This window comes from Melozone crissalis, unplaced genomic scaffold (genome assembly GCF_028551555.1).
Source record: "Melozone crissalis strain CALT ecotype California unplaced genomic scaffold, PUWL_Pcris_2 ptg000086l_1, whole genome shotgun sequence".
Taxonomy (NCBI): Eukaryota; Metazoa; Chordata; class Aves; order Passeriformes; family Passerellidae; genus Melozone; species Melozone crissalis.
The window spans coordinates 410,734-423,901 of NW_026535863.1; the positions used below are offsets into that span (position 1 = coordinate 410,734).

A 13,168-nucleotide genomic window follows, 5' to 3' on the forward strand; every position below is an offset into this window, starting at 1 on the left:
ACTGAGGAGGTGGCAGGGGTAGGGGAAGCCCTTAGCCAGAGGGGTGCTGATGCTGGGGACAGGAGCCATGTCCCTAAAGAAAGGTGACCTGGCCCTGGTCTGCCCAGTCCCAGTGAGCCCAAGGGGGCCGCTGGGGGGGCCGGGCCCTTGTGCTGCCATCCCATAGAAGGGGGCAGCTGGGGCTGCTGAATGTGCAGGTCCCGGGTGGCTATTCCTGGCAGCCCCGCCTGCGCAGGCAGATTGGTTTGCAGGGAGGTGACAAGTGCCAGCCAAAGCCTATAAAAGTCACGCAGCCCCTGCTCTGGCTCAGTGACCTGGTTCCCCTCCCAGCACAGCCGGAGCAGAGACCATTGGCCCAGAGCGGAGACACCTGGTCCTGAGCCGGGACCCCAACCTCAGAGTCCAGACACCAGATCCGGAGGAGAGAACTTTCATCTGGAGCAGGAACCCCGAAACAGAGCAGACACCTCAGAGCAGAGACCCCAGAGCATCCCCTTGGCCAGCCCCTACGCTCTGCAGCCATGACCGGCAAAACTGCACCGGCAGCCAAAAAACCGGCACCGGCTGCGGCCAAGAAAAAGGCAGCGCCACCCCCCAAGGAGGGAGCAGCCCCCAAGGAAGAAGCGCCTCCAAAGGAAGAAGCAGCCGCAAAGCAAGAAGCCCCAGCAGCAGCTGCTGCAGAGCCCCCAGCCCCCGAGCATCCCCCCGAGCAGCCCCCAGCTCCCACAGACGAATCTGCTCCCGTCCCCACAGAGGCTGGAGCAGGAGCGGCTCCAGCGCCTGCAGAAGGTTCCCCAGCTCCCCCAGCTGAACCCCCAGCCCCTGAACCTAAAATAGAGAAACCAAAGGAAGGTGAGTGGGGAACAGTGGAGTGGGGAGGGTACATAAGCAAGGCTGGGAGGGGGCATGTGCCGTGGAGAAGAGATGGGGGGATGAAGTCATCAAGGATATTTTTGCAGAGGGAGAGGGCTGGGGATTAGGTGGACTGAAGACAGACCTGGTGGCTGAGTGGTGGCTGAGTGATTGCCCTCCAAGAGCCCCGTACTCGAGCCCTGCCATCACCACTGTGGGTTTATTACAGAGCCACCCAGCTGCCCCTTGTCCTTGGCTGTGGAAGAAGTGAGTGAAAACTCATTCACGCTGACCTGGAAAGCCCCGGAGCAGACGGGCCGGGCAGGCCTGGATGGATATGTGGTGGAGATCTGCAAAGATGGAAGTAGGTTTGGTCCTTCCCGCCTCATGAGCATGGAGAGGTGGTGCACGGTTGTGGGATGGGATGGAGCTGGGTGGATCCCAGCAGAGTATTTCCCCCAGCAACAATTCCCTTTCTTTGCCCAAATGGATCAATTTTGAATGGTTATTTCTTTTCCATGAAGGAACAGGGAATCCTATTGCCTGTCAGACAAGTGATGGCTTTAGCAGGGGCTTGGAGCAGGTTTAGAGTCACTGCTGTGTCCAGCTCTAGGGTGGAGCAGAGACCAGCACACCCTCTGGGAATGGTCTCTGATGAACTCCAGAGCTGCAGAGACCTGGGGCTGGGATGGCATTTCAAGAAAACAGGAGGAAAAAGTTCAACCCTCCCATGTTTGCCCAAAAATGAAGCATGGAAAGAATGGGGATAAAATGGGAGGATGAAGAAGGGAAGGGTCCTGGGCATGTATCAGCAGACTTGATAATGTCTGGAAGGAAAGTGGCTGTGGTGGATGGAGGTGGGCTGGGAGGTGGCAGCAGTTGTCCAGCAATTGTCCACGGTTCTCCAGTTGTACTGCTGGGAGGTGGAACAAGGTGAGTGGATAAGATTTGTGTTTTGGGCACTCTCTTGAAGCCCTGCTGGGCTTTGGGGTGAGAGTGAAGGGTCTGTGTGGATGGGAGGATCCACAAGGGGAGGCTGGGCTGGAGTGGTTTGGGAGGCCCAGGTGACCCATGGCCCTCAGGGAACTTGATCCTCAGCTGTTTAGCTTGTGGCACACATGGTGGACACATTCTTGGCTGTGGGAGGCTCCCACTGTTGGGCTGCAGGTGGAGAGGTTACCACGACTGGGTGGGATGCGTGAGGAGGTCCTTGCATGGGACAAGGAAAGATGCAGACATTCCTGGAGGGATCTGTCTGACAGCCCCCTAAGGGCTCAGTCTGGATGCTCTCCTGGCTTGCTTTGGGTCTGCTGCAGGACAGGAGAACTCCAGTCCCTCTGTCATCACCCAGGGGCCACGGGACTGCTGTGTTTGGGTGGGTACAAGACTCCGGTTGGCTAAAATATGGTGAGATTTGAGTGAGGGCTGATTTGGGCAATGCCAGTGGTGAAGGGAAAGAGGATCTGATGGGATTTGGCTGCTCCAGTGGCATTGACAAGAAAACTTTCCTGTTCTGAAGGTGTACATGGGGGCTTGGCACACCCTGGCATTTGTGGGTCACTCTCATTGCCCACCTGGGACACCCACTCCCTGGGATACTGGGGCAGTTTATTTTCCAAGTGAGAAACATCTTGAGAGGCAAAGCCAGGTTAGCTGGGGCTGGACTCTGTGTTGAGTTTGAGACGTCCCTTACAAGCGGGAAGAACACTTGGAGAGGTCCATCTGGCCAGGGGCAGGTCCTGAGCAGACCTTGCTCGGTGTGGAGGGGTTTGTGGAGGCCATGGTGAGCCCCAGTGTTGTCCTGGGGCAGTGAGAGGAGCAGAGTGGCTAGCAGGGAGCTCCAAGGATCTTTCATTTCAGAAATGCACCTGGTCAGCAGGGACGTGTTTGCTGGCCCGATGCTTTTCTTGCGTGCAAATGTCCTCGTGCTCCAGTGCTGAGCTCCTGCCAGCACTTCATACCCCACACTCCTTGGCAGGGGTGGCCAACCTGCCTGCCAAAGCTCCTTTTTCTGCTGGTGCCCCAAATCCTTCCCCATTTCCAAGGAAAGGATTCTTTGCCCCTGGGTCTCACCTTCTGGGCCTCGATCCTGTTGCTCAGGGTGTGTCTGTCCATCCACGGCACATCCAAAGCGCTGTGCTGGCTCTGTTGCAGGTTCAGACTGGAAAGCTGTGAACCAGGAGCCTTTTCTCTCCACCCGCTGCACAGTGCCAGAGCTCAGCTCTGGGGACAAGATCCATGTGCGGGTGGTGGCCGTCAGCGCCAGCGGGAGCAGCGCCCCGGCCACGCTGGAGCAGCCCGTGCTCATCAGGGAGATCCTCCGTGAGTACTGCCCCTGAGGGCACCATTTCTGTGCCAAAGCTCTGCCCAGCCCTTCTGAGCATGAGCAGCCTCTCAGGGGTCCCATCCAGCCTTTGACAGATGTTATTCTCAGTGACTGCTGACCTCTCCAATCTTGCTGATGTTTAAATTTTGGGGGTGAAGGACTCAAAAGGCAGAGCCACATTTTCCCATTTAATGGCAAGAGCTCAGAATCCACCTCCCCTGAGCATGTCTCCTCCCCTTGGCAGTGTCACATCCCGAATTTGCCACGGCACACATTGGACAGCTTTGTTTATTTAGCTCAGGGAAGCCAAGAGCTGGTTGTCTGGAGCATGGGAACTTTAATCATGCTGAACTCGCTAATGAATGAGTTGCTCCCATGCTTAGCAAGACTCACATTCCTCTCGGGGTGCTGCCAATGTGCAGAGGCTGATGCAGGAGGGCAGGGCCTGTTTGCACTCAGCAAATAGCAAATACAGAATAATTTTCCCTCTAGAAGGAATTATTAATGCTCAAGTTTTCTTGTTATTCAGCACATCAGATTTTTCAGCTGCTTAAAAATAGAAATACTAAGAAAAGTTATTCCTGGAACCACCAGCTTTTCATAAGAAAAGGCTTGGAGAAGACTATCAACCCATGGAAAGGGTCCTGCAGAGTCCAATTTCTCAGTGTGCTTGGAGGAGGTGAATTTGGCTTCAGGGTGGTGGCTGTGCCTGCTCCCCTCTGATCTCAAAACCATCCCACCAGACCTCATAGGACTGGGAAAACTGGGGTGTGAGGGACTGGCATGAGATGGTCAATGTACAGCTCATGCTTTCCACACCCTGTACCTGCTGCCTGAGCTTTGTTCCAGGCACGTGTACAGGTGTAAAACCCAAAAAGCTGAGAGACTCCCACACAACTTGATCTACTGGGTCCTTCCCTTCCCTTCCCTTCCCTTCCCTTCCCTTCCCTTCCCTTCCCTTCCCTTCCCTTCCCTTCCCTTCCCTTCCCTTCCCTTCCTTTCCCTAACCTAACCTAACCTTCCCAAACCTTCCCCATCTGTTGTCTCCTGACCCTCACATTTTCTCTCAGCCTGCATTTTGAGCATCTCACCAGTTCATTTATAGCACCCCAGGGGATTTTAAATAGCAGCAATGGGACAGCACGGAGCTTAACAACAGGTGGGATGAGTGGGCTTGGGAGGTGGAGAGAGACAAGGAGAAACCAGATGAAGGATCAGCATGGGAGTCACATTTTCCCAGGAACAAGGGCAGGAAAAAAGGCCTTCCCAGCATGGCATTTTGTCACTGTGGCCACTGACCTTGGCCAGCCCTGTCCCTCTGAGAGAAGCACTGGGGATCTGGGGAAAACATCCATGAATTAACATTCCTGCCCGAGGTCGGGTTTCCCTCCCTGGCTGAGACTGATGAGCCCAAGTGGCAGCAGGGGGATGGATCCCTGCAGGAATGGCAGCAGAGCAGAGCAGGGACGGTCTCAGCTGTCAGCGAGGGCCTGTCCCTGCTCCCCAGCCCTCACAGCTGTTTGGCTCAGGCCTGGTTTATTCTGCCTGGGCCCCCTCCCCAGGGTGTAGCTCGTGCACATTTAACCCAGGCAGAGACTCCCAGCTCCTTCTGAGGGGCTCCAGAGGCATCCCTGGCTATCACTGAGCCAGCTGAGTTGTTCAGCTCCTGCTCCACCCTGGGAAGGGGACACGCTCCATGAGCATTCTCCAATGGGCATTTTTCTTGTCTTTGTTATGTTTCCCTGGAGATGTTTGCCTTTCACAACTCTGGTATCACCAGGCACCTCCTTGGTGTTTCAAATGCCTGGACTGCACAGGGAAGATGGAGGTTGAGCCTTGTCCTTGCTGAAGGTTGGGCTGTATGCCTCTGGAAAGTCAGGGGGAGAAATATTTCCCAACTGGGAGATGCTGTTCCCTGCCTTGTTGCAATATAGGTTGTGCTGTGGCTCTTCTGGTTGAGGCCAGGCTGTGTCCATGGCCAGGAATCATGAAGAGGGGAGAATGGTCCATCAGAATGCTGCCCTTGGGTTGGTGACTGGGGATCCCAGGGATGGCTGTCACTCTGGGGTACAGGAATGGGACAGGCCAGCACAGCCTGCAGGGGAGCAGAGCTGTCCAGGAGAGAAGAGGGAGAAGGTGGCCGTGTTGGGGTGGATTTTCTTGGTGGCCAAGCAGGGGTGTGTGTGGAGAGGGCCAGCCAGCTGAGGAATGGGAATTCCTGGTCTCACAATGGGAATTCTGTCCCCAGAGCTCCCGAAGATCCGCATGCCTCGGCACCTGCGGGAGACTTACGTCAGGCGTGTGGGGGATGCTGTGAACATCATGATCCCCTTTCAGGTACCGGGGAGATTTGGGCTTTAATCTGCTGGGCATTTCACTCCAGATTAGCTCCTGCAGGTTAGCTTATGGGTCCAACTGTGTTCTGGCTTGGCCTGGTCATTGTGTCTTATGGGCCAAGGGTGGGTGATGGGCTGGGAATCTCTCTCCTCTTCCTGCCCAGATTCCATTTTTCCCCTGCTACGTCTTTGTTGATGATGCTGCAGTGGGACAGCCCCAAACACATTTTGACATGGACTGGCTGTTGCTGCTATCTCAGCCAATAAGTCCAGTTCAGCTCGTGCTCCTGGCCAGGATCTGGCCACATGCCTTGGGACCCCATAGCACAGCACTGGGGTCCCTGGAGAAGACCAGCTGCCTTTGGAGGAGGGCAGGCCCAGGTGGAGCAATGCTGACACCGGTGGGTTAGGTTGGAGGTCGTCTCCTCAGCTATCTCTCTCATCATGTCTGGGACATCATCAGAGCACCGCCACCATGGCAACTGGCTCTGAAACATTTTGGGCAAGCAGAGGGAGTGAGAGGCCCCTGAACTGAGGGGCTTGTCCGTGCCATGTCTCACAGACAATTTGAACTCAGTGCTGACCATGCTCCAGATATGAATTTTCCCTGCACGCTGAGTTCAAGCCCTGGTGCTAAGCTGGAGCCTGGGCTCAGCACAGCTGTGCCCTGGCAAGTACAGCTGGGCTGGCTACATGAGGACCTTGGGGAGCCAGCATGTTTCCACCTCATCCCTGGAGCCTGATGGCTCCCCCTTAGTGAGTCTGACAGGAATCAGCTGCAGCTTCTTTCCTGCTGGATGGGAGAGGTGGCCCTCGGGCTGCTGCTGCCCGGACACAGCGCGGTGGCTCTGCCGCCCGTCCTTCCCAGCAGGATCCATGCCCGAGGGGCTGCTGACCCGCCTGTGTCTGCAGGGAAAGCCGCAGCCCGAGGTGAGCTGGAGCAAGGGAGGGCAGCCCCTGGACAGCAGCCGCATCAACATCCGCACCACGGGCCAGGACACCATCTTCTATATCCGCCAGGCCCAGCGCGCCGACTCGGGCAAGTACGAGCTCACCGTGCGCATCAACGGCGCCGAGGACAAGGCTACCCTGGACATCCAGGTGGTTGGTAAGCTGAGGGTGGCACCCTGCAGGATCACTCTGGAGCTCCTCCTTGGTTGGGTAGGTCTTGTTCTGGGTGGGATGTGATGCGATGGCAACAAGGCAGAGGACTCTGGAGTCCCTGTTCCAGTGGGATCCTCAACAGGATCATGCATGTGAACTTCTCTGGGTGGAAATGCAGAGTTTCTGCCAGCCTTGCCCCTCAGCTTCTCATCCCTTGTGTGCTGCACCAAGGTGAGAAGAGATTAAAAGCAAGGTCAAGGGATGGCCAAGGTACAGAATGTGGGGAGAGCAAACTGGGATGTCACCCTGAGGGTGTTTGTGTTTGCAGAGCCACCCGGCCCTCCCCAGAACCTGAAGCTGGTGGATGTGTGGGGCTTTAATGTGGCCCTGGAGTGGACCCCCCCTGCAGACAATGGGAATGCTGAGATCAAGGGCTACAGGGTGCAGAAGTCAGACAAGAAGAGTGGGGTAAGCCTGGGCACTCCTGTTGGTGGTGATGCCCTGATGGGAGAGGGACTGTGGCACTCCCTGCCCCACCCCACACCTTCTCCATCCTTGTCACAGCCCGTCTTTCCTCACTGCTCTCTTTTTCCCTCCTTTTTTCCTCCCAGAAATGGTTCACGGTGCTGGAGCGCTGCACCCGCACCAGCTGCACCATCTCCGACCTCATCATTGGCAACACCTACTCCTTCCGAGTGTTCTCCGAGAACATCTGCGGGCTCAGCGACAGCGCTGCGGTGGCCTCTGGAGTGGCCCACATCGAGAAGACAAGTGGGGACATATCCCTGGCTGAGGGACTGGGGAGGGGGCTGTCCAAGAGGGGTCCTGACCAATGGGCCCGTGGGACTTCCTTGGAGTTGTGTTGATGTTGCTGGGCTGGTCCCCAGGACAAGACCAGCAGGGGTGAGGCTGAGCACCCCCAAGGTCCAGAGGTACCCTGTCCCCTCTCTGCACCTCATTTCTCCTCTGGGGAGAGCTTATGCCATGCTCAGCCCCCTGGAAGAACCAAGGCATGGACATCCCTGGGCTGAGATGGAAACAGGAGCTGGGAAGAGTCAGAGCAGCCCTGGCTTTTTGTCCACAGCTCAGGGCCAAATCTCCAACCAGCCCTGCTCTCCTTCCATCTGTTTCCATCCTGCTCCCTGGTAGCACAGAGTGACCTAGGGTCTCTGCCATCTGCAGAGCTTCCTTCCAACTCTTATTTCTGTGGTTGAGATTTGGGGATGGAGTGGGAGATTCAGAGTGTGCCCGGCCTGGGTCTCACTGCTGCACACAGGATGTGTCACAGTGGGATTGGCATTCCCCCTGTCCCTTGCAGGGCCTGGGCACTGCCATCTCATGATTGGATGAGGAAACAGGGTTGCTCTGAGCTGAGGGCCAGGTCCTTGGGTCAGGCCAGCTGACATCTTGCTTCCTACAAGAGGGAACAGAAATGGGTTTGGGCACCTTGTGCTGAATTCCTGTGTTGGTCAGCCTGGGAGCCTGAGGTCTCAGCTAGAATTAATTCCTTCCTTAGAAACCACTTACCAGCCAGAGAAGATCCCCCAGCGGGACATGATGGAGCCCCCAAAGTTCACGCAGCCCCTGACAGACCGAACGACCACGCGGGGCTACAGCACCCACCTCTTCTGCTCCGTGCGGGGCTTCCCCCAGGTCGGTGCCTCCTCCAGGGACACTGTAACCTCTCCTGGGGACACTTGGGGGGTTTTTGCAAGGTGGCTGGAGGTGGGAGACCACCTGGGGGATGGTTGGTGCTGTTGGATTAGGGTTGGGTGAGGTTAAGGAGCTGAAGTTGCCCTCTGAGTCAAACTGGGGTGTTTCTGCAAGGAGATGGGAGACTGGTCTTAAATCAAGCCATGCCCTGTTTCCTCTGTGCTGGGGGAGGAAGGGTGGAGCAGTGGTTAGGGCTCACAAGTGGGAGATTTGGATCTTCAAAATACTTCTGACTGTGAATCCCACCGTGGCCACAAGCTTCAGGCAGGGCCAAGGCAAAGGCAGAGAGAGGTGGCTGTATTTTGGGGACAATTAGATTGTGACAGTGGTCACAAGGGTTGCAGGATGAAGAGAGAGGCGAGAATGTTGACCTCATGTTCAGAAGGCTTGATTTATTATTTTATGATATATATATTACATTATAACTATACTAAAAAGAATAGAAGAGACTAAAGTTCTCAGAAGGCTAACTAAGCTAAGAATAGCAAAGAATGAATAACAAAGGTCTGTGTCTCAGCAGAGAGTGAGACCCAGCTCTGCCGTGAGTGGTCAGTAAATCCAAACATCCACAGGAGACAAATCACGGATCCACCTGTTGCATTCCACAGCAGCAGATAACCATTGTTTACATTTTGTTGCTGAAGCCACAGCTTCTCAGAAAAGAGAAAAATCTTAAAGAAAAGATTTTTATGAAAATATGTCTGTAACATTAGATTTCTCATTTCTCTCCCTGCTTTAAACTTTCAGCCCAAAATCATCTGGTTGAAAAATCAGATGGAGATCCGGGAAGATCCCAAATACATAGCACTGATTGATCAGGGCGTGTGCTCCCTGGAGATCCGCAAGCCTGGCCCTTTCGATGGGGGTGTCTACACCTGCAAGGCTGTGAACCCCCTGGGGGAAGCCTCAGTAGACTGCAGACTGGATGTGAAAGGTGAGAGTTCCTTAGGGAAGGAGGAGCAGGAGCCCTGGCCTGCCTTTTCCAGGTCTCACTTTCCCAGGGCTGTGGTTTGTCCCTGTTTTGGGTTGATCCTGGTTGTGAGGGAGTCTAAGGACTTTGGGCAGCCCTGGGGAGCTGCACCTTTGGGCTGCTTGGGTTTCTGGTCTTGAAGCATCTTGAAATCACCTTTCCTTATTCGTGGGGAAAAAGATGGGGAGGAAATCAGAAATGGCAGAGCCAGAGGACCTGCTGGAGGCCAAGCCCAGCACTGGCTGCCCCTGCTCTTGTCCCAAGAGTGGTGAGGGGGGTGTGTGTGAACCTCCTCCCCTGCATCTGGGCTGCTCTGATTTATGTCTTGGCATCCTGCCCACATTTCCCACTCACATTTCCCTGCCTCAGCAGTGCATCCAGAGCAGACCTGCCCCATGTTTCTCCCCTGTTTGGCCCATAGGAGGATCACTGCCCACACACCCTCTGTGTGTTCCTGTGCTGGCCAGGTGTCCTTACACACTTATATTTCCTCTCCTGTGGCTTTCAAGCACACTCTTACCCCCAGACACGCTCTGCCCCACTTCCAACACAGGCAGAGCTCCAGTCTGGCAGCCCCAGCACCCCAGGCCCTGTGGAAGCTGCAGAGCTGTTGGTCTGGCACAGGGTGTGTGCACAGGGTCAGTGCTCAGCTCTGTGGGAGCTGCTCTGCACCCTCCAGGAGCACTGACCCAGTTGGCCCCGGGCCCGTGGCCCCACAGGCACATCCTGAGTGCAGCTGGGCAGGGACCCTCAACAGAGCAATGCTCTGGCTGGGAAGGGACCTAAAGCTCACCCAGTCCCACCCCCTGCCGTGGGCAGGGCACCTTCCACCATCCCAGATTGCTCCAAGCCCTGTCCAGCCTGGCCCTGAACGTTTCCAGGGATCCAGGGGCAGCCACAGCTTCTCTGGGTAACTTGGACAAGGGCCTCCCTACCCTGACAGGGAGCAATTCCTTCCCAATATCCCATCCCACCCTGCCCTCTGGCAGTGGGGAGCCATTCCCCCTTGTCCTGTCCCTCCATGCCTTGTCCCCAGTCCCTCTCCAGCTCCCTTGGAGCCCCTTTAGGCCCTGGAAGGGGCTCTGAGGTCTCCCCAGAGCCTTCCCTTCTCCAGATGAGCACCCTCAGCTCTCCCAGAGGGGCTCCAGGCCTGGAGCAGCTCCGTGGCCTCCTCTGGGCTCTCTCCAGCAGCTCCAGCTCCTTCCTGTGCTGGGCCCCAGGGCTGGGGCAGCTCTGCAGGTGGGGCCTCACCTGAGTGGGGCACAGGGGCAGAATCCCCCTTCCCCTGCTGCCCCACTGGGGGATCAGTCCAGCTAGCCAAGGAGGAGGAGCTGGGCACTCTGCTGGGGACACAAACACCTGGGAGTGACCCAGGCTGGGACCTCGGGGACACTGGCAGGAGCAGGCAGTGAGGGTGGGGTGTGGGATTGCTTGGAGCAGGTGTGTGCAGGGATGGGGTGTGCAGGGTTGAGATGTGCTGGTGCTCATTGAGGTGAGCACACAGCACTTTTGGGAGTCAAAAGGGGAGTAAGACAAGGGGAGTTCAAGGGGTTTTGTCTCCTGTGCTCTCCTACAGTGCCCAAGTGAGGACAGATTGGAGGACAAGACAAAGAGCAAGGTAGGTCTGGGTTGGGGCACCAGGATGGAGGGGAGGTGGATCCCTTCAGGGGGCTGGAGTGGGGTGAGTGTCCTGGACTAGCCCTGATGATGGAGTCCCAGCTCAGCTCTTCCTTGTCCCATGGCTGGAGATGCATGGGTGGGGTGATGAATCTGTCCTTCGGTGAGGTGGAGGGAGGGCTGTAAATGTGGCTGGGTTTGTCTTGCATTAGAGCTGTGGCAGGGACATGTTTCCCACCCATCCCTGACCAGGGCTCTCTTGGTGCCCTTGCAGGACTCGGATCTCGTTCCTTTTCCCAGGTGGATCCTGCAGGTGCCAGGTGTGGTGGGGCTGGTGCTGTGCCCCTGGCCATGGTCTCTGCTGCCTGCTGCACTGCCCCTCCCTGGCAGTGCTCTGGGGGCTGCACCTCAGCCTGCCATGGCATGGCCCTCTCTGAACCTGCCATTAGCTGTGACAGTAAAACAAACCCAGCTGAGGGGCTTTGCTCCTAATAAAAGCCACCAAATGCCTCTGTCCTGCTCATTGTGGGGTTGGCATGGGTGGGGAGATGTGGAGAGCTGCCAGGGCTGCTGTTGGGGAGTCATGTAGGATCCCAACCAACCAAGGGTAGAGGAGATGGGTTTTGAGCTTGGAAAGGAAGGACCAGCATATAGAGAGATTACTGAACCAGAAGGAGCCCAACAAAGAGAAAGAGAATGCAGAAAGATTTCCTTCTGGAGCAGGGGAATGATTCTGGCTGGGGAAAAAGAAATGCCACATCAATGTTGCAGCATCTTAATGCTTCTTTATTGAAGCACAGTTTTTTTTATCCACACCAGTGAGGCAATGATCCAGCCGGGAGCTGTCACCTCGCCAGGGTGACAGGACATGTTGGTGTTTTACCCAGAGGAGGGGACTCACCCCTGTGAGCTGGTGCCTCATGTGCAGGGTGAGTTATCACTTGAGCTCTGGGCCAGCTTGGGGCACACACTGGGTGTCACCAGAGCCCAGAGGGACCCATGGAACACAAGGGAGACACTGTGGGTGTCACGAGAGCCCAGAGGCACCCATGGAACACCAGGGAGACACTGTGGGTGTCACCAGAGCCCAGAGGCACCCATGAAACACCAGGGAGACACTGTGGGTGTCACCAGAGCCCAGAGGGACCCATGGAACACAAGGTTACCTGGGGCCAGAGGCATGGGGTGATCTCTCCACCAGCACTGCCTCCCCCCTCAGCCTGGGCATGAGGGTAGGAGCTCTCCCAGCTGCGTGGCAGCTCTGTCATGGGGCCAGGCTCACGTCCTGGCTGGCCCTGGAATTGCCAGTGTAGATGCAAATCCAGCCTGGCACCCACAGATCGGAGCCCATCCCACCCTTGGTGCCGTGGAGAGCAAAGCTGGGCAGTGCCTGTGGTTAACCAAGCCCCTCTCTGCATCTCTCCTGCTGCAGCCCCTCTGCTTTGTCCCCATCTGTCCCCAGGCACCTATAGCCCAAGATGAAGCCCAGGGAGTGTTACTGGTCCCATGAGGCTCAGTAATGCCAGATGCACCGCTCACACCAGGGTTGTTTGTTTCCACCATCAGAGGGCATTGTCGGATTAATTTTATCCCACTGCTGCTCAGGATGGATTTTCGAGGTGGTTGGTGCTGGTGGCAATGCCCCAGAGCAGAGGCTGCAGTCCCAGCTGGCAAGGGCAGAGCTTGTTTACCCCAGCATGCTCATACCCAGCCCAGGCACTGCTGGGGCTGTCCCTGTACCTGGGCACTGGCCTTGCCAGTGGGATTCTGTCAGGGACAGGGTCTGGAAGCAGGCTGTGAGCTGATCTCCAGGACTCTGTCATGCTGCAGGCTGTGCCCTTTCCAGGCCCTTATTTCAGACCTACAGAGCACAGACTGTGTTTGTGACCCCACAGGGGATGGAGGTGGGTGACAACATCCACTTTTAGTGAGGGCTCCCCCTCAGGGACAGGTCTGGAGAGCACAGAGTGGAAAAATACACTTCATGCTATTTTTAATGAAGCAATCATTCATATGCCTTTTAATTTATGAGCATCCCAGTTGCCAGGTTCCTGGTTACCTTAGCAAGGATCAGGCCAAAGGGTCAGTTCCAGAAAAGCAGCAGAAATAAGATGCAAGTGGGAGTGAGAGCTGGGCAAACAGCAGCACTGATCTGAAGGCAAGGTGCTGCACGGCCTTGGCCTGGGGTCTTCTCTTGTCCTCACCAACCTGGGCTTGCAGCATCCTCAGGTACCACTGATACTGGTGCTC

The 13,168-nt window shown here is 56.3% G+C and overlaps 1 protein-coding gene across 1 annotated transcript; it reads left to right on the forward strand.

The window, feature by feature from the left end:
* The first annotated feature begins 521 nt into the window (after positions 1-521).
* On the forward strand, positions 522-10,920 carry MYBPH (myosin binding protein H). Its single transcript, XM_054290642.1, has 10 exons — positions 522-852; positions 1,082-1,216; positions 3,007-3,174; positions 5,427-5,515; positions 6,427-6,622; positions 6,947-7,086; positions 7,230-7,389; positions 8,135-8,271; positions 9,079-9,265; positions 10,878-10,920. The coding sequence occupies exons 1-10, from the start codon at positions 522-524 to the stop codon at positions 10,886-10,888; spliced, it is 1,554 nt and encodes a 517-aa protein (XP_054146617.1). The 3' UTR covers positions 10,889-10,920.
* The last annotated feature ends 2,248 nt before the right edge of the window (positions 10,921-13,168 follow it).

Excerpts from the sequence above, each read along its gene's own strand:
- MYBPH (XM_054290642.1), top strand. The coding sequence starts at position 522 with ATGACCGGCAAAACTGCACCGGCAGCCAAAAAACCGGCACCGGCTGCG. Across the intron at positions 853-1,081 it reads AATAGAGAAACCAAAGGAAG|AGCCACCCAGCTGCCCCTTG; the intron begins GTGAGTGGGGAA and ends GGTTTATTACAG. Across the intron at positions 7,390-8,134 it reads GGCCCACATCGAGAAGACAA|AAACCACTTACCAGCCAGAG; the intron begins GTGGGGACATAT and ends TTCCTTCCTTAG.